General features: G+C 44.5%; 2 protein-coding genes and 1 pseudogene across 2 annotated transcripts; all 3 read right to left on the bottom strand.

Moving 5' to 3' along the window:
• Positions 1–1718: 1718 nt before the first annotated feature.
• CHCHD2 (coiled-coil-helix-coiled-coil-helix domain containing 2) lies at positions 1719–7445 on the bottom strand. The gene is made up of 4 exons (XM_052661647.1): positions 7292–7445; positions 4285–4534; positions 3223–3373; positions 1719–2033 (listed from the first exon to the last, which is right to left on the bottom strand). The coding sequence occupies exons 1-4, from the start codon at positions 7339–7341 to the stop codon at positions 2023–2025; spliced, it is 462 nt and encodes a 153-aa protein (XP_052517607.1). The 5' UTR covers positions 7342–7445; the 3' UTR covers positions 1719–2022.
• Positions 7446–12933: 5488 nt separating this feature from the next.
• On the bottom strand, positions 12934–13660 carry NUPR2 (nuclear protein 2, transcriptional regulator). Its single transcript, XM_052636356.1, has 2 exons — positions 13358–13660; positions 12934–13028 (listed from the first exon to the last, which is right to left on the bottom strand). The coding sequence occupies exon 1, from the start codon at positions 13658–13660 to the stop codon at positions 13364–13366; it is 297 nt and encodes a 98-aa protein (XP_052492316.1). The 3' UTR covers positions 12934–13028; positions 13358–13363.
• A 7643-nt stretch (positions 13661–21303) lies between these two features.
• LOC128043870 (elongin-B-like) lies at positions 21304–21660 on the bottom strand (annotated as a pseudogene).
• Between the last annotated feature and the right edge of the window lie 1969 nt (positions 21661–23629).

Genomic DNA, 23629 nt, shown 5'->3' with positions numbered 1-23629 from the left:
GGGATAATACAGTGCTTCATACAGATGCTGAGCCTATAAAAACCCACTTAATGAGCATTTTACAATGTACTGCAAATGCACTCTCTCGAGCCCCTAAAACTCTGGTATTAAGCCAGTTTTAGAGAATGTGACTTGTTCAATGAGGTCACCAAGTAGAAGGGCCTAAGTCAACCCCAGGTGTAGGCCCACGTGCTCTTTCCACGTCACCATCTCTTTCATTCTAGGGAAATACTTTGCTGAATTGTTACACAGAAAGGAGTTGTAAATGATTTTGTCTCTATCCATAAAGGCCACCAGCTTACTGAGATGCAACATCTGGTCCCAAGGATGAAAACACTTAAGTCCCCTCTTACTGTCAAAAAGACTCATTTTTTTTCCCTCTCCTGATTCTAAGCTGTAGACTCATGCTGGTTTAGTTTCAGTGCAAGATAAAAATCCCTCTGACCTTAGGGCAAAAGGCCAACATACCTAATGAATCACTCCCTGTGCCCCTTTCTGTACAGTCATGGTTCCCCCCAGGGAGAGGCCAGATAAGCCAGACTCTTGCATTTTATTGTCAGAGGTTCATTTTCCTTGGATTCACTGCTTCAACCCTATTTGGGTACCCAACATACATCATCTTGCCTTGGACATAAATGGCATTAACACTATGAACTCAGGGGTTTTAGGCGTTTAGGAAAATAGGCAAAGGAGCCCACTGGTGAACCCAGGAGGGAATAGGCTGGGGGACTGGACAAGAGTGAATTGTCTATGGTCATTTAGGTCCTTGGGCAATGCAGTCTTGGCCTCTTTCAGGAACTGAATTAGATTAGGTACAGAATGGGGCACTCTGAGAACACTGCTGAGGATAGGAGGTAACAACTGAATAATTCACTCAACAGCACTTCACTCACCTCATGGTAACAGAGAGAAAAAAAAAAATCAGACAATGGGAGCTCTGAGAGGTATATTTGAAAGTCAGAAAACTGCAGACCTGAGGTCAAGAAGCAAATGAAATTTTGAGTTGTGAAGGACAGAGCTGGATTCATTTAAAAAAAAAAGATGCACACTAAATGGAGTCCATCTCCTTAAGGTAACATGGAGTGGGCAACTTGAATCTTTCAGGAAGAGCAGCACACCATGCCTTACATAGAATGAATGTTTTTTTTTTAATTTGGCTATGTCAAGTCTTAGTTGTAGCACATGGGATTTTTTGTTGCAACAGACTCTCTTGCTGCGGCACACAGGCTTAGCTGCCTCTTCGCATAAGAGTGGGATCTCAGTTCTCCGACCAGGGATGGAATCCACGATCCCTACATTGCAAGGCAGATTCTTAGCCATTGGATCACCAGGGAAGGCCCCATAATGCCTTAAGTGGAGTGAAAGCACTTGCAGAGGAACTGCCTGCATTAAGGGAATGATTTTTCATCTCCAACCAATTAACTGGATGTTCTAGGGTGACAGTGACAGGTACTGCTGACCTGGCCACGTGGAGACGGCATGTATGACGGCTCTGCTCCCACATTTCCTTTATCACTCTCCTGATTTAGGACAGTACTGCACCTGAAACCTGTTTAAGGAGCAGCACATTTGCTGGGGAGCAACCAGGTGGCTGCTGCTTTAATACCCAGAGACTATTAACTATATACATGTAGAGACAGCTGTGTTTTCCTGCAAAATCCATTGTGTTCAGCATGTGTGATTTATAACCTTCTACTTAAGAAAAAAAGAAAAGTGACTAGAAAGAAAATCATTTTATTCTAATCAATTCACAAACAATAACATCAGAAAAGCACGCTTAAGAGGCCACAACCGCCTCTTCTGCCCAATCCCAAACTCAATACCATCTCAATGAACTTCTATATAGTGACAATACCCTCTTCCACTGCAATTGTGAAGCACAAAAGCTATTAATGATTAAAGAGAGGTTTAACAGGTGGTCTCACACTTCACATCTTCACTACTAATTATACTTTAAAGGCTAAATCAACATGGTCACGAGAGGTGATTTTTCATATCATGTCTTCAATTGGAACTTCTTGATTAAGCTAATCCTGCAAATAGAAAAGGTTTGTTAGAAGAGCACTAGCTACATATTCTCAATAAAGCACAAGTCCTCCAAATGATAAAAGGAGGGATGAAATCCAAGGTTATTAGTTCCTTTCATAAGAAAGCATTTAAGGCATCTTGAAGTGAAGCGAAAGTAGCTCAGTTGTGTCCAACTCTTTGCGACCCCATGGACTATACAGTCCATGGAATTCTCCAGGCTAGAATACTGGAGTGGGTAGTCATTCCCTTCTCCAGGCGATTTTCCCAACCCAGGGAGAGAACCCGGGTCTCCCACATTGCAGATGGATTCTTTACCAGCTGAGCCACCAGGGAAGTCCAAGAATACTGGAGTGGGTACCCCATTCCTTCTCCAGGGGATCTTCCCGACCCAGGAATAGTACCAGGGTCTCCTGCATTGCAGGAGGATTCTTTATCAGCTGAGCTATCAGGGAAGCCCTAGGCATCTTGCCACAACCAAACTTCAACTCTACACTTGTCACAACTGAAAAAAGAGAGGGTGTATGTCCTTCTCTGCACAGAGTTCTGAAACAGAAGTATAGTCACTTTGGTATTAGACGGAGCTTCACCATAGATTTCTGATAAAACCTGGCCATGAAATCTCTTAATACCACAGTTCAACCACCTGAAAAAATTAACTTTTGCCATATTTGCTGCCATAAATGAAGGAAGGAAAATGAAAACAAGCATTTTTAATAGATGGTGAATTCCTAGGTTAACAGGAGGAAATTACAAAAAAAAAGGGAGAGAATAAGTTGACTGCCAACATTCCAAGGAGTGTAAAGCTCACAGTCCCACAAAGGGATCTAATAAACTTGTCTTCTCTCAAGGCGGGTGTGTAGACTGACAATGCTCCATCAAATCTTGTGCACATTTCTGGACTCCGGTGAAATCAGCACTAAGGCTATGCAATAGCCACAGTGAGATCTTGGCACACTAATCTATATCTGCTTAAGGAAGAATCAGACTAAGAACGTAACTGGCAAAAGGTAAGATAATGACTAGAGATCTCTGGACCAGCTCCTTGTTAAGATTATTTTTAGAGTAAACAAAATCTCCTCCAATTTGTCAGTTTAATTTATCAAACACAGACTCCTTAAGTTTTACAGGGTCCAGGAGTACCAGTCCGTGAATTAAACAGATGCAAGTTCAATCATGGATTGAGAGGTCACCTACCGTTGGCCAATCTGCACTGTTTCAGCACCTCGCTGAAACCCTCACAAAGTTTAAGGTCACCCTGGCTCTGGGCACACTCCAAAAACTGTTTCACCTCATAGAAGCAGGGGCCATTCTGCTGCAGTTGTGCCGGCTGGGTTCCCTGAGGCTCCTGCAAACACGCAACATTTAGGACTATTAAAAAAGGAAATCAGACTTACACCCCAGCAAAGAGAAACAGCCACTCTTTGAGGTTAACTGGGGGAACAGAACTAGAATCAGAGGCAAATTAAAGTTCCTATTTCATAACATGAAACACGAAGAAATTTAAAGGCAGAAAGAAATGAGCTGTAACAAAAATTCCAGTCGTAATCAGAAAGATTCACAAACCAGGATATAATTCAAAGTGGTTATTTGGGCATCTAAAGATCAATGGTTCAGTCATGTTTCATGAAGGAAAAAATGGGATTACTACAGAAAAATAGAGGAATGAGAGCTTTAAGTACACCAGAAATACAATGACGTATATGCCCACTCTCCCTAGAGGAGAAAATTCACAAGTCAGAAAGAAGGGCAGTGGCAAATATTAGGAAAGATATCAGACAGCATTGGAGTCACAAAAAAGATTTCTAAACACTTAACTAAGTTTGAGTCTGGATGAGTTAAGAGTGACCGGGAAAAAATATATATATTTATATTCATTCATTCATTTACGCCAGGCCACCTGGCTTGTGGGATCTTAGTTATCCAACCAGGGACTCAACCAGGGCCCATGACTATGAAACAGCTAAGTCTTAACCACTGGACCACCAGGGAACTCCCCAGAACATTTAAAATAAGGGGAAAGGGGCTGCTTGACAGTGCATCAGGATGAACTGCTACAATTCTACAACTTGGGAAGAAATACCATGTGTACAGGATTCCCTGATGCTGGCCTAATTAAGGCACTAACTCAACTGCCAAATATGGCTCTTGATAAACCATTTTCCACATGTGGAAATAGTGCCAACACATAAGAACCTACAAACAACTAGATTTTCTCATAAAATACACCAGCAAAGAGAACGCTGTCCCAAGTCTTACCTGGTAAGTGATGTCAGGCCTTGCGGGTTCAGCACTGCTTCCTCCACTGAAGCCCCCAGTGATGGCGTGACCCAGAGTGTGGCCGACGGCAGAACCCACAGCCACACCGGCAGCAGTGGTTGCCATCTGGGCCATCAGGCCTGGCTGCCGGGGAGCGGCAGCAGGGGAGCCGACGGCAGACGGTGGAGCCACTGCTGGTGGCTGAGCTGCGGGCGCTGGCCTGGGCGCTGCTCTCATCTGAGGCGCGCGGCTGTGAAAGAAAGGAACAAAAAGTAGTACGTTCCCATTCCCGCCAGGTTGGGAAACTGTCAACTTAAACAAACAACGCTTGTGTATTAAAATAAACCTCAGGGTTTTAAATTATCAAGTGATAATTTAAAATATGATACACATACAAGAAAACTTCACAGCACATAATTCCCTAAGCTATTTACATCATTTCCTCTCTTGAACCTTTTGTTAAGGTTGTAATCACCGAGTATAAACTTCTCTTCCCTGTTTATTTGCAACCATCTCCATGTATTCACAAAGTCTATAGTATCTTTAAGAACAGTTATCCCAAAACTTCATAAAAATCGATGTAACTGTTCATGAGACAAAACCCCTCTGCCTTTATGGCGCTGACATTCTACTGAGGGATCAAGTGAGCTTTAAGGAAAAAATACTAAGAGAGAGCAGCATGTTCTGGGATGTTTCAATTTTAGGACCGTCAAGGGAGCTAACAACTGAGTAAAGATGGACAGTCATCTAGGGAAATAAACTAGTCCAATTCCTTCATTTCACAGACTGGAAAACTGAAACCCAACAAGTGGAACTGACTTGCCTGGACTGTCATACCTACACTAGAATCAGTGATTTCCCATCTGCAGGACATCTGGATATCTTTATTTCACTAAAATGTCCAGTGGCAACCCACTCCAGTATTCTTGCCTGGAGAATCCCATGGACAGAGGACTCTGGCAGGCAACAGTCCATGGGGTCGAAAGAATGGGACACAACTTGGCGACTAAACCTCCACCCAATATGTCCAGTACCGCTCTAAAAATCTTTCACATAGATTATACTCTCTGTACATTTTTTAGATTATTTCCTTGGGTGAGCTTCCCTCAGTTAAGGCTAGATCAAAAGTTTATTACTTCTGATCAGGTGGTATCCAGTATCTGGTCTAACTTCACAAAAAAATGTGGTTTCCCCTCCTTTGGATAGCACCATCTTTCCATTACTGAACTTCTCTACACTCCTAATACACTGTTTGAACACAATTCACCTTAGTCTATAGAAGCAATGTGCTACTGTGCTAAATCTTTGGAAGCTGTCACCAGAAAACTGAGACCTTGCTTCTGTATACATAGAGAAGGACAGCAGTGAGCGATCCTGAAGAGAGATCTTAGCTCCCTGTCCAGAGACTGAACCTGTCCAGGGTAATCTGGATGAAAATCAGGAATCCTAACCACTAAACTACCAGGAGAAGACTCTTGAGAGTCCCTTGGACTGCAAGGAGATCCAACCAGTCCATCCTAAAGGAGATCTGTCCTGAATATTCATTGGAAGGACTGATGCTGAAGCTGAAACTCCAATACTTTGGCCACATGATGGCCAAATGAGAACCAACTCATTTGAAAAGACCCTGATGCTGGGAAAGATTGAAGGTGGGAGGAGAAGGGGATGACAGAGGATGAGATGGCTGGATGGCATCATCGACTCAATGGATATGAGTTTGAGTAAACTCCGGGAGTTGATGATGGACAGCGAGGCCCGGCGTGCTGCAGTCCATGAGGTCACAGAGTTGGACACAACTGAGCAACTGAATTCAACTGAGACCACTTGGGGCTGGAGGCTAGATGCAGAGTTCCTGGCTCTTCCCCTGTTTGAAAGCAAAAATGTTCCCAGGGGGCAAAAACTATAAGAACAGGTATAAAGTTTAACTTAAGTCAGAAACTAGGCAGAAATACACACCCAGAGAGGAGTGCCACCATCCTGAATGAGGCACTCAGTAGAGAGGTGATTTAAATCACTTATACAGGACAGCCCTTCAGGGTCTTTGTTTATATTTGGCCAATTATCTTGTCCCTTTTTCACACAGTGACTATTCCTAGGACCCTCCCCAAGATGCGTGTGCAACTTTTTGCTAAGATGGATCGCATCGTGGAGGCCTGTGGTATATTCCACACTTATCACGGGGTGGCTCACCCTCCCTTTCTGACCCCCACGGAGCCTTCCTGCCCATGTGCAGAGAGGGAAGTTTTCCTTGACCTCAGGAATGGACACCTTATCTCTTCACTTCAGCAGAGCTCAGCTTCTGCCACTAGCTTTGTCCTTAGTATCAGGGCGAGAATAAAGCTTCAGTTTTACCCCACTTGACAAATACCAGCTGCCTGGCCCAGGGGCACATCTATCTCCTACCTCTGCATGACCTTGGACAAGTCCCTTATTCTGCTTCTTCAGTTTCCTTGTTCCTGTAACAGGAAAACACCTACCTTCTGAGGCTATCAGGAGGTGCAACTGACCGTATATTTTACAAGTATTTTATGAACCGGAAAACGTCATGCACACGTGAGACCTTAGCCACGGGATACTGGGTTGAGCCCTTGGAACGCTCACTGCTTATGGAAGGTGCTTAAAGGTTATTTACTTGAACTGAGATACGATGATTTTCCTGTTTATACCATCTTTTTTCTGCTTTTTAAAAAATTGTTATTGTTGCTATTTTTGACGTTTCAGCTAGATTACACTTACAAATATCCACTTTCTAGAACTGGCATGTTTTAACACAAAGTGGACTCTAAAATATGTTAAGAAATAACTCATGAACATTAGAAATTAGGAAGTTTGCACTAACGGGAAAGCTACCCAAAGCCCCATAGCCAGTTTGCGGCGACCGGAGAAAGGCCCACGCCGCCGGACTTCGGACGCCCCCGCCCGTAGACGCCCCGCCATGCCAAGGCAAAACACAACCTCCCTCTGTGACACGGCACGGGCAGGACCCCAAACCCCGAGGTAGTCTCACCTGGCAGGAGGGGCCACGCGGGAAGTGCGGCTTCGGCTTCCACGAGGCATCTTGACTGCACTCCTAAGCGACGTCCACAAGCCGGAGCCTCGGAGACCCTGACGGATTCTGCGAAGAGCGAGAGCGGAAGTTGGGAGGCGGGGCTGGTCTTAGCGCGCGGCCAATCAGCGCACAGGCCTTCCGTTCTCCGACTGCTCCGCGGGTCTGAAGGTCACAGGAAGAGCAGGACGTCACGGCTGCGCCTCGTCGCAAGCAGTTGACGTCAGACGCTCGGCGCCAGGACTGTTTAGAAAACCGGAGGTGGCCGTGGGTTTTGAAACTTTGTCCGAGCTTAGCGCGACTCACAGCCGTTTCCTAGGGCACAAGGACCGTGGCTTTTATCTTCAAACGTTTGCTTATTAATGTGGTAGGTCAGCTCCAACCTTGAGAGAGGGAGTCAGACCTCTGGCGTGGTTGTCCCTGGACCTTGGGTCAGTTACTTAACCTTTCTCACCATTAAGTTCCTCATTTGAGTAAATATTTTTTGAGGCACAGTGTGGGCACATAATAAGAACTGAAATTAGGAAAACGGACAATTTTTCGACAGAGCCGAGTTGGTTCTACTTGTGTTTTGTCTGTTCATCCAGTAAACAAAAGTTAAATTCAGACAGTAGTAATGCCTTTTATCTATTTCACACATTTCCGAATCCCTTCATATGTATTGTAGAACTTGTGCCCGTAAGTGGAATGATATTCGTTCACTGATAATGAAATAAGGTGTTCTGAATGATCTCCCAAGTGCTATCTAGGTTCTGGAAACAGAGCAGGAAACAAGACTACCTTCATGGAGTTTAAATTCATAGAGGCGAGACACAAACACCTACATTAATTAGATGGTGGTAATAGGAAGCAAAAGCAAGATAAGCGAGGTATAGAGAGGGGTCAGAGAGGGCAGGAGTGTTTTTTGAAGGGGCAGTATTTGAACGTAGTCCTTAAGGAAGTGGGGAGGCTTTCCTGACAGTGAGAACAGCAATTGCAAAGGCCCCAAGGATCTGTGCTTCAGTGATACTTGGTGGAAAATTCTTTTAACCATATATTTTAGTGCCTCTGCAGTAGGGGACAAGTGAACTAATGGCATTTCATGGCGGGCTTTGTGGAAAAGCCCTTGGGATGGGATGGGTTTTATGGAGGAGAGAAAGCAGAGGTAGAACCTCCATTTCTTCTTGGATGTCAGTCAGAAATTTCCCCCTTTCACCAGAGGTGGCAGAGTTTAAAGCAGCCTTTCTGGCAACAGCAGAATGTTTGTGGAACTGAGGGGTAAATAATGCAAAAAAAAAAAAATTGTGAAAAACAAAGTTTTATTTTCACAGAATTTCTTAAAAGAAATGAAAACTGTAAATGGTAAGCCCTTGTATTTGCCTTTGGATAATTCATAAAAAGAGATGGGAGAAAGGAACCTTATTTATATACTTATTTTTAATTGAAGGATAATTGCTTTAGGAACCTTATTTATAAAGGACATTCTGGGACCAGAAGCACTTAGACTGAGGAGAGCTTTGAATAGACAGGCATGCAGACCAAAACAGAGACAGTTTTAATTTTACCTCGCTAAATCATTCATTCCTAAATTGAGGAGAGAAAATTAGATGTTTCTACAAGGTTATTTTGTGATAGTAAAAGATTAAAAACAGTCTAAATCTCTGTTAGTAGAATACAGATTTAAAAAATTATGGCACACTCACACAATAGCAGTTCAGTTCAATTGCTCAGTCCTGTCCGACTCTGCGGCCCCATGTACTGCAGGCCTCGCCTCCTTGTCCATCACCAGCTTACGGAGTTTACTCAAACTCGTGTCCATTGAGTCGGTGATGCCATACAACCATCTCATCCTCTGTTGTCCCCTTCTCCTCCTGCCTTCAATCTTTCCCAGCATCAGGGTCTTTTTAAATGAGTCAGCTCTTCGCATCTGGTAGCCAAAACATTGGAGTTTCAGCTTCAACATCAGTCCTTCCAATGAACATTCAGGACTGATCTCCTTTAGGATGGACTGGTTGGATTGCCTTGCAGTCCAAGGGACTCTCAAGAGTCTTCTCCAACACTACAGTTCAAACGCATCAATTCAATTCGGCACTCAGCTTTCCTTATAGTCCAACTCTCACATCTATACGTGACTACTGGAAAAACAGAGTTATATAAAGCTACAAAAAAAAAAGTTTTTCTGTATATTGATATGAAATGATTTCCAAGATAAACTGTCAAGAGAAAAAAAGCAAATGGCAGAATTGAGTGCTATTATTTGTGTGAAACGGAGATAAAAGACCATATTGTGTGTGTATAAAATATATTTAGCTGACAACACTGGTTGTCTTGAGGCAGTGGCACAAATGCAGTTAAACAGTAATCAAAATTTGAACAAAGAACTCTTGCAGGCATTACAGATATTTGATACAGACATTTGGCTGAATGGACTCTTGATGATTGCAGTTAACGATTGCAGAGGGAGACAAAGGGTAAGGGGAAGAATACCCTGAAGGCTAAGATAAATAGCAGAAGCTTTAAAACTTTGCAGACTTTGTTCCATAAATATATCTAGGGATTTTCAGAAGTTGTGAATGTGAAAGAAATTAGCCATAAGGATGCTGACTTAACAAAATAGGGAAAACCTGAAATACCCTAAGTGTCTTGCAATGTATTTTGAATTAGTTAAATAAGTTCTAGTACCTACATATGATGAAATGTTAGGCATCCATTTAAAATGTTATAGAAGAATATCTGACATGAGAATTGTCTTCACAAAATATTAAGTGAAAGAGCAGATTATAAAATAGTATATACAATATGTATTTTGAGAAAGTTCATATATATTTTCAAAACTGGAATTATATACAGCCTAGTAGTGATGTTATCCATTGGATACTGCTGTCTCTGCTTCCTTTTTTTTTCTTTTTTGGCCTGTCTATTTTCTGATTTGTCTACAGTGGGACACACAATGAATAAACCTACCCTGGTGGTTTAAAACATGTCCTCAAATTCCTTGACATTCCCTTCAAAAGGTGGAGCCAAATTAAATTCTCCAACCTTGTGAGAGACCCTGAGCTAGAACTACGAAGCCACTTCCAAATTCTTGACCCACAGAAGCTAAGATAGTAATTTGTTACACAGCTATATGTAACCAATACACATAATTTCTACAGTGACCATATTTGAATTTTAAAAGCTCTACTATCTAAAATGGGCAAAATCTAGAACACTTTACGGGTTGCTTTAACATAGCTGATGTCTATCTGGGTATGCTGTACTTTACAGCAGAAATTGCAAGGAACTGAGATGTTTAAGACACTAAGGTCCATACACTGTGTACTCAGTTGCTCAGCTGCGTCCTACTCTTTGCGACCCCATGGGCTGTGGCCCGCCAGGCTCCTCTGTCCATGGGATTTCCCAGACAAGAATACTGGAGTGGGTTACCATTTCTCGCTCCAGGGGATCTTCCTGACCCAGGAATCGAACTCGTGTCTCCTGCATTGGGAGTTGGATTCTTTACCACTGCGCCACCTGGGAAGTCCATACACTGTAAATGTAGTTTTGTGTTTGGATAACTAAGACCTATGTATATGATTATAGTGCCTTGCACATACCAGACAAAAAAGAATGAATGAGTTTAACTGATGATCTAAAAGTACAAAATACTATAAAACAAGTTGTCGTGTTGTTTATATGAAGTTCTAAAGGATTTTAAGGGAATGGATATTCAGTGTGAATGATGGCTTCAGGGAGAAAAGTGGCACTTTTAAGTATAGCTGACACTAGTTGTAGAACAATTAAAATTGATTAAGGGCACCCTGAGTAGGATAGCACAGATTTAAATGAAGAGGAAGAATTAAATATGGTGAGTTTAGAGGACAGAGACCTGTGTCAAGAACCAGTGTGTTTTTGGAAGCTGTGAGAAACAAATTTAAGAAAATCCAATAGATGATTTCCAGCACAATATAAGGCTTCTAAGCTTTTTAACCTACAAGGTTACAGCAGTCACTGAGGGTTTTTATATGATTAAAATGATCTTCGGGAAGATTAATCTGGCCATGTCTGAGATGTAGCAGAGGGGGACTAAGGGTAAGGAAAACAAATCCTGAATGCTAAGTAAGACAGTGGTGATGGGAACATTATTAGTAACTACTTGCCTGTTATGTATCAGGCCGAGAGCTTTATATGCATTATTTCATTTATGCTTCACAAGAACTCTTGAAGTAAGTACTGTATCATTCCTAACTTATAGGTAAGGATACAGATGTATAGAGTTTAAGCAACTTGCCCAAGTCCATACAGGCATTTTACTCCAAAGCCAGGACTCCTACCACACTGCCTGAATGTTGGAGACATTTTAAAAGAATTAATGAGTGAAAGAACTTAAGGCCTCCTGACAAGAGAGGAAAAAGAGGGATCATGTTCTGTAAACTTAAAAATAATTCCCATTTATTGAGCACCGATTATGTGCCAAGCCCTTAAGTGTGTTAGATGTTTTATATACTTTATCAATAATCAGTTTGGCAGGGTACTGCTACTGCTGCTAAGTCACTTCAGTCGTGTCCGACTCTGTGTGACCCCATAGACGGCAGCCCACCAGGCTCCTCCGTCCCTGGGATTCTCCAGGCAAGAACACTGGAGTGGGTTGCCATTTCCTTCTCCAATGCATGAAAGTGAAAAGTGAAAAGGAAGTTGCTCAGTCGTGTCCGACTCTTCTCGACCCCATAGACTGCAGCCCACCAGGCTCCTCCATCCATGGGAATTTCCAGGCAAGAGTACTGGAGTGGGCTGCCATTGCCTTCTCCGTTTGGCAGGGTAACCCAGTATTATTCCCATTTTACAAATGTGAAACCTGAAGCTTGGCAGAAGTTGAAAGTAGTTACCACTCAAAGTCTGCTGAATGCCAGGTCAATGAAAAGCCATCGCTAGGAATAAAATTCAGGTTGCTCATTCCAGAACACCACCCTTCTTTCGTCAACAGGGACTCACCACTGGGTGCAAAGGCCTGACAGGATGCAGGCTGAAGAGACTGGAAAGGGACCCTCCCATACTCGCATAATCTTTAATTCTAAGACTTGGAATTTGTGGGTGGTTCTGAGCCACAAAAGGATGTCTACAGTTGATGAAAATGGTGGTGGTGGGAAGAGTGAATGTTTTTGAGTATCTGTTATGTCTTCTAACTTGTATGGCCTCTGGAAAGTTACTTGAATTCTATGCCTCAGAATCCCTTGTAAAATGGAGATAGCATTCACTTCAAAGGATTGTTGTGGGCCAGTAGTGCCGAGAACCTAGCATACACCATTTAAATTTAAAATACTTCTATTCTGACAAACAAATATTAATGGTACACAGTCCTAGGTGACATTTGAGTTAAAGTCTTATTGTACAAATTCCTATCTTTGTTCTGCCTGTATTCATCTGTGTCACTTCTTTACACTTAAGAACTCAAATATCTGTGGGCTTGAAACAAATTACCATAACAACTTAACCAAAAAAACACCAGAAGACTTAAAATGCCACTCTTGCTGCTCACTTTTAATGAAAAACCCTAAACCCTAAGCAGGCATACCCACTTGGATGTTACTTAACAATCAGTAAGGAAAAGATACTGAAGCAGTAAACTTAAGCGATGTTGAAAAGAAGTTCTGCTGACCAACATGGACTGCTCCCCTTAGGACCACAATTACAGCTGGAGTCAGAGAAAATACTTATATCAGGTCCTTTGGGTATGGGTATCCTGTAGAAAACCAGACAAAAAACAAAATTCAATTATTCTCTTTAGTCCGTGCATAAACACTGCCATTAAATCCCTTCCTTGTATTTTTAGGAAGATGTTTTCTGCGTTTCCTAGCCCCGTCTACCCAACTACAAATTTCCAAAATATAATTTTACACTATTCTAACCGCAGCCGGGAGAGAAGCTGGGAGTTTAGGGGGCCCACTTGGCTACAGGGCAGCCTCAGAAGGGGGCGACTGTGCCGAGTCGAGTCGCAGGGGACGGATCGGAGCGCCGCCCGGGCGATCGCACGGCTCCGCGGGGCCCGGGCCGCTGGCTGCCCGCACGCACCGGCGCTCAGGTGAGACGGGTGCGCGGCCGGGGCTGCAGCTGGCGCTGGCGACGCTTGCGCTGGCTGTTCAGGAGCTTTTGCGCGATCTTGCGCTCGTGGCCGCCGGGCACCAGCCAGTTGGTGCGCAGTTCTCGCTCACGCCGCGTCCGGCCCTTAATGCGACCGGCCCCGCAGGCTGGGAAGTCGCGCAAGTAGTAGTAATCCGGGCAGTCATAGTACTCCTCCTCGGAGCCCAGCGGCGGACACACGTCGGGTGGCGGTGGCTGGGCTCGAGGCTGGACAGTGGGAACGGCCGAGTCCATCGCGCCGGCTCGCCCGCTCGGGCGGGCGCGCGCGTTTCTGAAGGGCCACGCCCCGCGCTTCGATTGGCTTCGCTGGAGGGGGTGTGGCCTAGGGCTGACGTCACAGAGCTGGGATACTCCCCGGCGTGAGGCCTCTGCGCTGCACGCAGTCCGGGGAACCATGGCCTTTTTCTCCATCCAGTTCTGTAAACCCTCAGTGGGAGAGGGGCATTTGGCAAACCCAATCGAAGACTCGTTTAAGTCGGTCAAAAGTGGGAAATTAGCCAACTATCAATAGTGAAGGGGCTGTGCATTAGTTGGGGTGATCAACAATGAGCATTTTGTCAGGTTATTTGATGACATGAGTTAAGTGCTCAGTAATGGTGGTTTGATAGCTAAACCGTGTCGGACTCTTGCGACTCCATGGACTGTAGCCTGGCAGGCTTCTCTGTCCATGGGATTTTCCAGGCAAGGATACTGGAGTGGGTTGCCATTTCCTTCTCCAGGGGATCTTCCCAACCCAGGAATCGAACCCGGTTTTCTGCATTGCAAGCATATTACCAACTGAGGTAAAAGGGAAGCTTTGCGCAGTAATGATGCAAAATAAAAAATAGGGTTCTGAAATAACACCTCTGGTATCCCAGAAACGTATTCTTTAAAATTGATCCATTCGTTTGTCTGCACTGGGTCTTAGTTGCAGCACACGGCTCCTCTACCTTCGTGGCCGGCATGTGGAATGTGTCGCTGGCATGTGGGATCTAATCCCCTGACCAGGGATGAACCGTTCCCTTGCATTGAGAGCTCCAAGTCTTAGCGACTGGACCAGCAGGGAATTCCCCCAGTAATATATTTTTAAAACACATCTAGATTAAAAGGAAATGCATCAGAATGCTAAAAGTATTCCTGCTGCTAGGGACATACATTAGTTCTTTTTCCTTTCCATAGTCCATGTGTTTGATAAGGAGTAGGAAATAAGTATTAAGCGAGCAATTAAGGGAAAGTTACCTTGCCTGGTGGAAGGCCAGGAAACGCGCGGCAATTTCGGATTATCCGCGGGTGCCCAAGTACTGTGGTCAGGGGACGCTGGTGTGATAGCCTGATGCTCTGGCAGTTCGGGAGTGAGGGCCGAGTCGGGGCGCAGCCGCGCGCGCCCTGCATCCCACCCGCCAGCCCCAGCTACGTCCAGCCCCGCGGGCATGGGGGAAAGGATGTTCGCGGAGAGCAACAGAGGCTAGAGGAATCAGGCCGGGTGTTCGGCGCTGAGAAAAGGCCAGGCTTACTTCCTCGCCGGGGGCGGACGCACCGCGGAGCAGGAGTCATTAACATCCAGCGGCACCCGAGGCTCTGCGGCGACTCCCAGGTCTAATTGCCTAATTACTGTCTCCCTAAACGCTGCTCTCAGGGCATTATTGCCAAGAATGCTTTTGTTTGCGTTTGGTTTAACTAGTGCAGATAATTTTCTTCCCACAAATATTGCAGCCATCCCCCCTGGGGACTTTTCTTTTTAATAGATGGAAAATAATTCTCTACTTAAAAAGAAAAAGAAAAGGGCCTCAGATATTTGATCTTGCTGAGTTTCTGTCAGTGACCAAGTTGCCAATTTGAGTTTTTTTCCCCTGCTCTCTAAAGTCGTGTCCCTGGTGGGGCGTGGCCTACATACCGAGCTCAGGGCAATTTTGGTAGTTCCTTAAATGAGCAAGTCTTAGGAGAGTGTTTTTAATAAAACACCCAGGGGATTTTCTCTTCCACCCTCGTGTCTTACACCTGCTACTGAGAAAGAGACAAACTAATGTTTATTCCTATACCACTCTCCCACACATTATCTCTTAAAAAAAAAAAAACTCTTTAGAATTTTTAATGAAAATATTCAGACATTCTCAAAAATGAAAATAGAACAAAGAACTCTCATAGCCCCTCACAGGGGGGCTTTTGCACAGTTATCAAGATCCTGTCTGGTTTGCTTTATCCCTTTCTGTTTTGCTCTGCTACAGATCTTAAGTTATTTTACTCCTGTGCATCCAGTGGTTTAGTCACTAAGTGGTGTCAGACTCTTGCAACCACATGGACTGTAGCCTGCCAGGCTGCTCTTTCCATGGGATTTCCCAGGCAAGAATACTGAAGTGGGCTACCATTTTCTTCCCTAGGGAATCTTCTCGACCCAGGGATCCAACCCATGTCTCCTGCTTGGCAGGCGGATTCTTTACCACTGAGCCACCTAGGAAGCATGCATCTCAATATACAGCTCTAAAACACTCAACCTATTTCTTACATAATTTCGATGTCTAAACGACAATAGGAAACATACAACTTGGAATACATTTAAAAATCTACAGATAAAATTTGCTTGTTATTAAGTCACTTCTTATACAGGGCGGGCCCCTGCCCTTTTCCTTTTGCCCTGACATGACTTGTTGCAAAAACTGGGTCAGCCGTCCTGTAAATAAATGCCCCACTTTATGGATTTATCTGCTTCCTTGAGATGTCATTTAACTTGTTCCTCTTTCCCGTATCTTGTCAGTTGAGGTTGATTCTAGAGGTGGGTTCATGCACAGATTCACTTTCCTAGGAGGTGATGTGTTTTGGCATCACACTGGGAGACCCACAATTTTAGTGACTGCCCCAATTTTAGTGACCAGTGGGCTCAGGTGGTGACAGCCTATCCCTGCAATTGTATAGTTCAACATTAATAGTTGCAGTCTAATAGTTTCAACCATGGTTCTTTTTTTGTTTGCTGTTGTGTTCATTTGTTATTATTTCATTAGGTGCTGTGAGATGGTAATTTTTAAAATTCAATAATTTCTTGTACATTTATTAACTAGAATTATTTCCCTCATGAATATACCTTAATATACATTTTTTTCTTCCAGTTTTATTGATATATATTTGGTGTAGAGCACTATATAAGGTTTACAACATAATCATTTGACTTACAAAATGGCAACCCGCTCCAGTATTCTTGCCTGGAGAATCCCATGGACAGAGGAACATGCTGGGCTACAGTCCATGGGCCTGCAAAGAGTCGACACCACTGAGTGACTAACACTTTCACACTGTCATGAAATGATGACCCCAAGTAAATTTAGTAAACATCTGTATCATCTCATACAGACACAAAATTAAAGACATAGCAAAGCATTTTTTGTCCTTGTGGTAGGAACTCTTAGGATTTGTTCTCTTTTGTATATAATACACAGCAGTGTTAATTATATTAATCGTATTGTATGTTACATCCCTGGAACTTGTTTGTCTTATAGCTGGAAGTTTATATCTTTTGACAACCTTTGTCCAAACCCCCACCCATACCGCTCTCCCACACATTACCACTAGACCTGTCCTACCAGAAATGCCACAAGGATTCCTTCAGGTTGACATGAAAGGATCCTAGACAGTACCTTGTAGTCATATGAAGACATAAAAATCCCTGTTAAATGTAAATACATGGGCAGTATGTCTCTGGTGGTCCAGTGGTTAAGACTCTGCACTCCCAATGCAAGGGGCCAAGGTACAATCCCTGGTCAGGGAACTTGATCCTGCACACTGCAGCTAAGGCCTGATGCAAACAATTAAAAACAAATACAGACTTTAAAAAAAAGAATACTATCAGGAGTTGTGAAAAAGCAACTTACAGAATGGAACAAAATATTTGCAGATCATATATCTGATAAGGGGTTAATATCTAGCATATATGAAAAACAACAAGAACCAAAACACAACACTGGTTAAAAATGGGCAACGGACTTGAATATACTTTTCTTCTTTCAGAACCTTCCTTGCTGTGTTGATTTCTAGATGGAGTCTGTGCCAGGTCCCAATTAATTGCCTCTTGACTCCAAATTCACCCTTTATTGCTTGCTGTGCAAAAATTGAGGTGGACCACTTGAGTATTTTTTTCTTTACCAGCTGGCACAATGTTAATTTTTGTCAACTGAATGCTCTGGAGAGTAACTGCAGGAGGAAGGGGTTTCCCTTCTCCTTTTGTTAGGTAGTTAGTCAGACATGAGCTGGTGCCTGCCCCATCCTGGACAGGGTCATCTTTCTCTCTGCCTTCCCTACCCCCACCCCACACTGGTGATCAAAACACACCTCAAGATCTTCCCTTTTTGTGATCAAGGACCGATAAGTTTTCAGCCTTATCAGGACCAAACAAGATAAAACCTGCCAGCACAGGTGCACCAAGACCTAAAAGATGACTCAAAGTAACCCGGGGTTCATTATATTGTATTTGTAGTAAATTAGCATTTCAATTTTGCCCCACCCACTCCTCCCCATGATGGGTTCCACTTGGGTGCTTGTGGGTAAGTGCCTGTGCACTAGGAGGAAAGTTACACAACCTAAAGCTGCCAATCAGCTTAGTCAAATAACGCAGGACAGAGAGAGGGACTTGCCACCACGCTGAGAAACCAATCTGACCCTGTTGCAGGTGGCTTCTTGTTTCCAGGCAGCCTGCTTTTCTTCATTTTCTCTCTCTGTTTGGACTGTACTTCTGCTTTGCTTAATACAACTTTTGCTATTTACAACGACTCTCTGTCTCTTGATTGAATTCTTTCCTTTGGGGGATCAGTGAGTGAAGTTGCTCAGCCGTGTCCGACTCTTTGCGACCCCATGGACTGTAGCCTACCAGCTTCTCCATCCATGGGATTTTCCAGGCAAGGGTACTGGAGTGGGTTGGGATAAGAACCAAGGAAACTCCCGTTTTGGTGATAACAATTCTAGTGTACTCTTGTAGCAGGCTCCTGCAGTGTGCATGGATTCCTTAGCGCTCAGCTCTTGCGGTGCAGATGGCTCCTCCAGCACCACGGTTCCAACTCATGTAGCTCCTCCAGAGCCCCAGTCCTGCCATGACAGGGGCCAACACCACCCAGCACCCCCCAAATTCTCCCCATCTTGGATGGCTTTCTCTCAGGATGCCTCCATTGAGATTCTTCTCCATGAATGACTTTTCTTGACACTCTAGATGGTAAGTTTGTTTTTTGTTTCTTTAATTTATATTTTGGCTGTACTGGGTCTTCATTGCCACACTCAGGCTTTCTCTAGTTGCTGCAAGCAGGGGCTGCTCTTCATTGCATTGCATGGGCTTCTCATTTCAGTGGCTTCTCTTGTAGAACATGAACTCTAGGCATCCAGACTTAAGTAGTTCTGGCACATGGGCTTAGTTGTTGCCACAAGGCACGTGGGATCTTCCTGGACCAGAGATGCAACCCTTGTCCCCTGCATTCTTAACCACTAGACCACCAGGGAAGCCCTAGATGGTAGGTTCTTGACACATTCTGGAGGGCTAATTTCCAGCAACTACCATTGTTACTAAACTTGCTGGCATATTGAGTGCAGCACTTTCACAGCATCATCTTTCAGGATTTGAAACAGCTCAACTGGAATTCCATCTCCTCCACTAGCTTTGTTTGTAGTGATGCTTTCTAAGGCCCACTTGACTTCACTTTCCAAGATGTCTGGCTCTAGATTAGTGATCACATCATCATGATTATCTGGGTCGTGAAGATCTTTTTTGTACAGTTCTTCCATGTATTCTTGCTACCTCTTCTTGCTATCTTCTGCTTCTGTTAGGTCCAGACCACTTCTGTCCTTTATTGAGCCCATCTTTGCATGACATGTTCCCTTGGTATCTCTAGTTTTCTTGAAGAGATCTCTAGTCTTTCCCATTCTGTTGTTTGCCTCTATTTCTATGCATTGATTGCTGAAGAAGGCTTTCTTATCTCTTCTTGCTATTCTTTGGAACTCTGCATTCAGATGCTTCTATCTTTCCTTTTCTCCTTTGCTTTTCACCTCTCTTCTTTTCACAGCTATTTGTAAGGCCTCCCCAGACAGCCATTTTGCTTTTTTGCATTTCTTTTCCATGGGGATGGTCTTGATCTCTGTCTCCTGTACAAAGTCACGAACCTCATTCCATAGTTCATCAGGCACTCTATCTATCAGATCTAGACCCTTAAATCTATTTCTCACTTCCACTGTATAATCATAGGCATTTGATTTAGGTCATACCTGAATGGTCTAGCGGTTTTCCCTACTTTCTTCAATTTAAGTCTGAATTTGGCAATAAGGAGTTCTCAATATGCCAGCAAGTTGGAAAACTCAGCAGTGGCCACAGGACTGGAAAAGGTCAGTTTTCATTCCAATCCCAGAGAAAGGCAATGCAAAAGAATGCTCAAACTACCGCACAATTGCACTCATCTCACATGCTAGGAAAGTAATGCTCAAAATTCTCCAAGCCAGACTTCAGCAATACGTGAACCGTGAACTCCCTGATGTTCAAGCTGGTTTTAGAAAAGGCAGAGGAACCAGAATCAAATTGCCAACATCCGCTGGATCATGGAAAAAGCAAGAGAGTTCCAGAAAAACATCTATTTCTGCTTTCTTGACTATGCCAAAGCCTTTGACTGTGTGGATCACAATAAACTGTGGAAAATTCTGAAAGAGATGGGAATACCAGACCACCTAACCTGCCTCTTGAGGAATCTGTATGCAGGTCAGGAAGCAGCAGTTAGAACTGGACGTGGAATAACAGACTGGTTCTAAATAGGAAAAGGAGTACATCAAGGCTGTATATTGTCACCCTGCTTATTTAACTTATATGCAGAGTACATCATGAGAAACGCTGGACTGGAAGAAGCACAAGCTGGAATCAAGATTGCCGGGAGAAATATCAATCACCTCAGATATGCAGATGACACCACCCTTATGGCAGAAAGTGAAGAGGAATGAAAAAGCCTCTTGATGAAAGTGAAAGAGGAGAGCGAAAAAGTTGGCTTAAAGCTCAGCATTCAGAAAACGAAGATCATGGCTTCTGGTCCCATCACTTGATGGGAAATAGATGGGGAAACAGTAGAAACGGTGTCAGACTTTATTTTTTTGGGCTCCAAAATCACTGCAGATGGTGACTGCAGCCATGAAATTAAAAGACACTTACTCCTTGGAAGAAAAGTGATGACCAACCTAGATAGTATACTCAAAAGCAGAGACCTTACTTTGCCAGCTAAGGTCCGCCCAGTCAAGGCTATGGTTTTTCCTGTGGTCATGTATGGATGTGAGAGTTGGACTGTGAAGAAGGCTGAGCACCGAAGAATTGATGCTTTTGAACTGTGGTGTTGGAGAAGACTCTTGAGAGTCCCTTGGACTGCAAGGAGATCCAACCAGTCCATTCTGAAGGAGATCAATGCTGGGATTTCTTTGGAAGCAATGATGCTAAAGCTGAAACTCCAGTACTTTGGCCACCTCATGGGAAGAGTTGACTCATTGGAAAAGACTCATGCTGGAAGGGATTGGGGGCAGGAGGAGAAGGGGACGACCCAGGATGAGATGGCTGGATGGCATCACGGACTCGATGGACGTGAGTGTGAGTGAACTCCGGGAGATGGTGATGGACAGGGAGGCCTGGCGTGCTGTGATTCATGGGGTCATAAAGCGTCGGACATGACTGAGCGACTGAACTGACTGACTGAACTGACCATTGTTACCGAAAGTTCAGCTTCCCTGTATACCAGTGCCAAAGAGAATCTCAGTTTTGGGTGAAATAGATAAGGAGAGCTTTATTACATCACCAGGCAAAGGGCTTCTGCCGTGAAAAACTATGTGTCCCAACCCAGGAGAATTTGTTTTAAAGACACCCAAATCTCTCTTAGTGGGAGAGTGGGGCAGTTGAGGCGGGGGTCTTACTGCACAGCTTGTCCGTCAGCTCTGCTTCCTGAGTCCTGTGGCTTCATTACATCTGGCAGCTCGGGTGGGCTGGAGAAGGGCTCTATTCACACGTCTTCAAATGCCTCATCTTCCCTGAAAGCTAGCCCCACAATCACTGGGGCCTGAGGCAGTGCTATTTGGCTGGTGAAACCACACTCGCCCAGTGTCTTGCTGTCATCCAGAAGGTGGTCATCCTTGTACAGCTGCTGCTCATCCGGCGGACGCTTCAGGATACCCTGGATGACGCGCTTCAATTCAAACATGGTGCTCGACTCCTTGGCTTCAGTGAAGATGGTGGTCTTGCCGCGCCGGATCATGAGGGACACGTCCATTGCGGCGGTGGCGGTGGTGATGGCACAGCTGCCTGTCCCCCTTGACGGCCAACCCAGGAGGATTGAATAAAGGGTTTTATAACAGGGACTCCAAGGTGGGTGTCTGACAAGATTAGGGTGTGTGCACCTTTTCTCAGGTGATCTCATCTTGATGAGCTGCTCTGATCTCTTTAATCAAGTGGTTTCTTGATGGCTCCTCCCTTGATTAGCAGCTCCCTTGATTCTGCCCTTTGGAACTCAGGAAAGGTCATGGAGGCTGGAGTCTCACAAGAAATGTTGCAGCATGCAGCTTAGGTAGGTAGGAGCAGAGAAATGGGGCCAGGAGCCAAGCAACAGAGAAGTCACGCATCTTGTAAACAGCGGGAGTCCATGGGCAGATGAGGAAAGCAGGCGCCTTCAGACTGACAGGAAATTGGGTGATGAGGGCCTGAATAGGCGACCAAGAAATGTGAGGAAAGGCAGGAATCCCCTGCATCCAAATGTAGCCTTTTCTCATTGTGCTGTCATTATGATAAGATTAGCCTGACAGATAAGAATAGTCATCAGGCATGTATACCATGACATTTCTACTCTAAGCTAAATAGAAATAAAATCCCTGCTTCCCTCAGTAAAATGGAGCCAGGATGAAAAAATCAGGAAGGTCAATGCCCAAACTCCTCATTCCCCAGGGAATATTCAGCCCCCTCATTCTTACCCTCCTCAAAACCAACTTGCCAAAGAAACTCTGGTTGGCAGCTCCTCACCTGCCTACCCACTCTCCCTTTGAGAATGTATCCTTGCTTAAATGAACTTTTGCTTTACTTTCTAGACAAGTCTAGAAATGTTGCCCAAGTTGTCTGTGGGAAGATGGAAAAGCTAACTTTAATCTACTCAGAATAACAAAGAAGAATGGTTTACTTGTTTAAAGAGTGGACTTGGGGACTTCCTTAGTGGTCCAGCAGCTAAGACTCCAAGCACCCAATGCAGGGGGTCAGGGTTTGATCCCTGGTCAGGGAACTAGATCCCACATGCCACAGCTAAAGAACCTGCACACTGCAATGAAGACCAGGCATAGCCAAATACATAAATAAATACTGAAGAGCTGTGGCTTAGCTGGTTAAGAATCCAGCTGCAATCTGGGAGACCTGGGTTTGATCCCTGGATTGGGAAGATCCCCTGGAAAAGGGAAAGGCTACCCACTTCAGTATTCTGGCCTGGAGAATTCCATGGCCTTTACAGTCCATAGCGTTGCAAAGAGTCAGACACAACTGAGTGACTTTCACTCACTCACTCACCTACGTTCTTAACCTCTGTGCTTCATCTCTGAATTCTTTTGAGATGAAGAAAGATCCTGGAATTCACTGACAACAGAAATGGGACAAAGGGGCCTCTGTGCCCGGGAGATGCACAAGGCCACACTCAGATTCACCACTGGTGCAGCACTAGGTGACTTCTGTGCCATCCAGTTACCCATGGCTGTGTAAGTCTCCAGCAAGCTGGGTCTCAGCCCTGGTGCTCTACCTCAGCCTAGGGAGGTGATGGATATACCTTATCTATGCAGATCCTATATTCTTTAGAGCTCACTTTATTTTTCAGCTAGTAGCCAATCTCTCTTTACTGAAATCCCCTGTTACAGTTGATAAAAATCTATATATTAAAATTTAGCTGTTCCAGCTGCTCTGTGGCTGCTGCTGCTACTGCTAAGTCACTTCAGTCGTGTCCGACTCTGTGCGACCCCATAGACGGCAGCCCACCAGGCTCCCCCATCCCTGGGATTCTCCAGGCAAGAACACTGGAGTGGGTTGCCATTTCCTTCTCCAATGCATGAAAGTGAAAAGTGAAAGTGAGGTCGCTCAGTCGTGTCCGACTCTTCGCGACCCCATGGACTGCAGCCTACCAGGCTCTTCCGCCCATGGGATTTCCCAGGCAGGAGTACTGGAGTGGGGTGCCATTGCCTTCTCTGGCTCTGTGGCTTCCATCTCCTAATTTG

This window comes from Budorcas taxicolor, chromosome 2, assembly GCF_023091745.1.
Source record: "Budorcas taxicolor isolate Tak-1 chromosome 2, Takin1.1, whole genome shotgun sequence".
Taxonomy (NCBI): domain Eukaryota; kingdom Metazoa; phylum Chordata; class Mammalia; order Artiodactyla; family Bovidae; genus Budorcas; species Budorcas taxicolor.
This window is presented reverse-complemented; position numbering and strand designations above follow the sequence as displayed.

Coding starts and splice junctions, on each gene's coding strand:
- NUPR2 (XM_052636356.1), bottom strand. CDS start 13,660: ATGGACTCGGCCGTTCCCACTGTCCAGCCTCGAGCCCAGCCACCGCCA.
- CHCHD2 (XM_052661647.1), bottom strand. CDS start 7,341: ATGCCTCGTGGAAGCCGAAGCCGCACTTCCCGCGTGGCCCCTCCTGCC. Junction 4,535..7,291: donor CGCGTGGCCCCTCCTGCCAG/GTGAGACTACCT, acceptor TTTCTTTCACAG/CCGCGCGCCTCAGATGAGAG. Junction 3,374..4,284: donor GGCCTGACATCACTTACCAG/GTAAGACTTGGG, acceptor GCGTGTTTGCAG/GAGCCTCAGGGAACCCAGCC.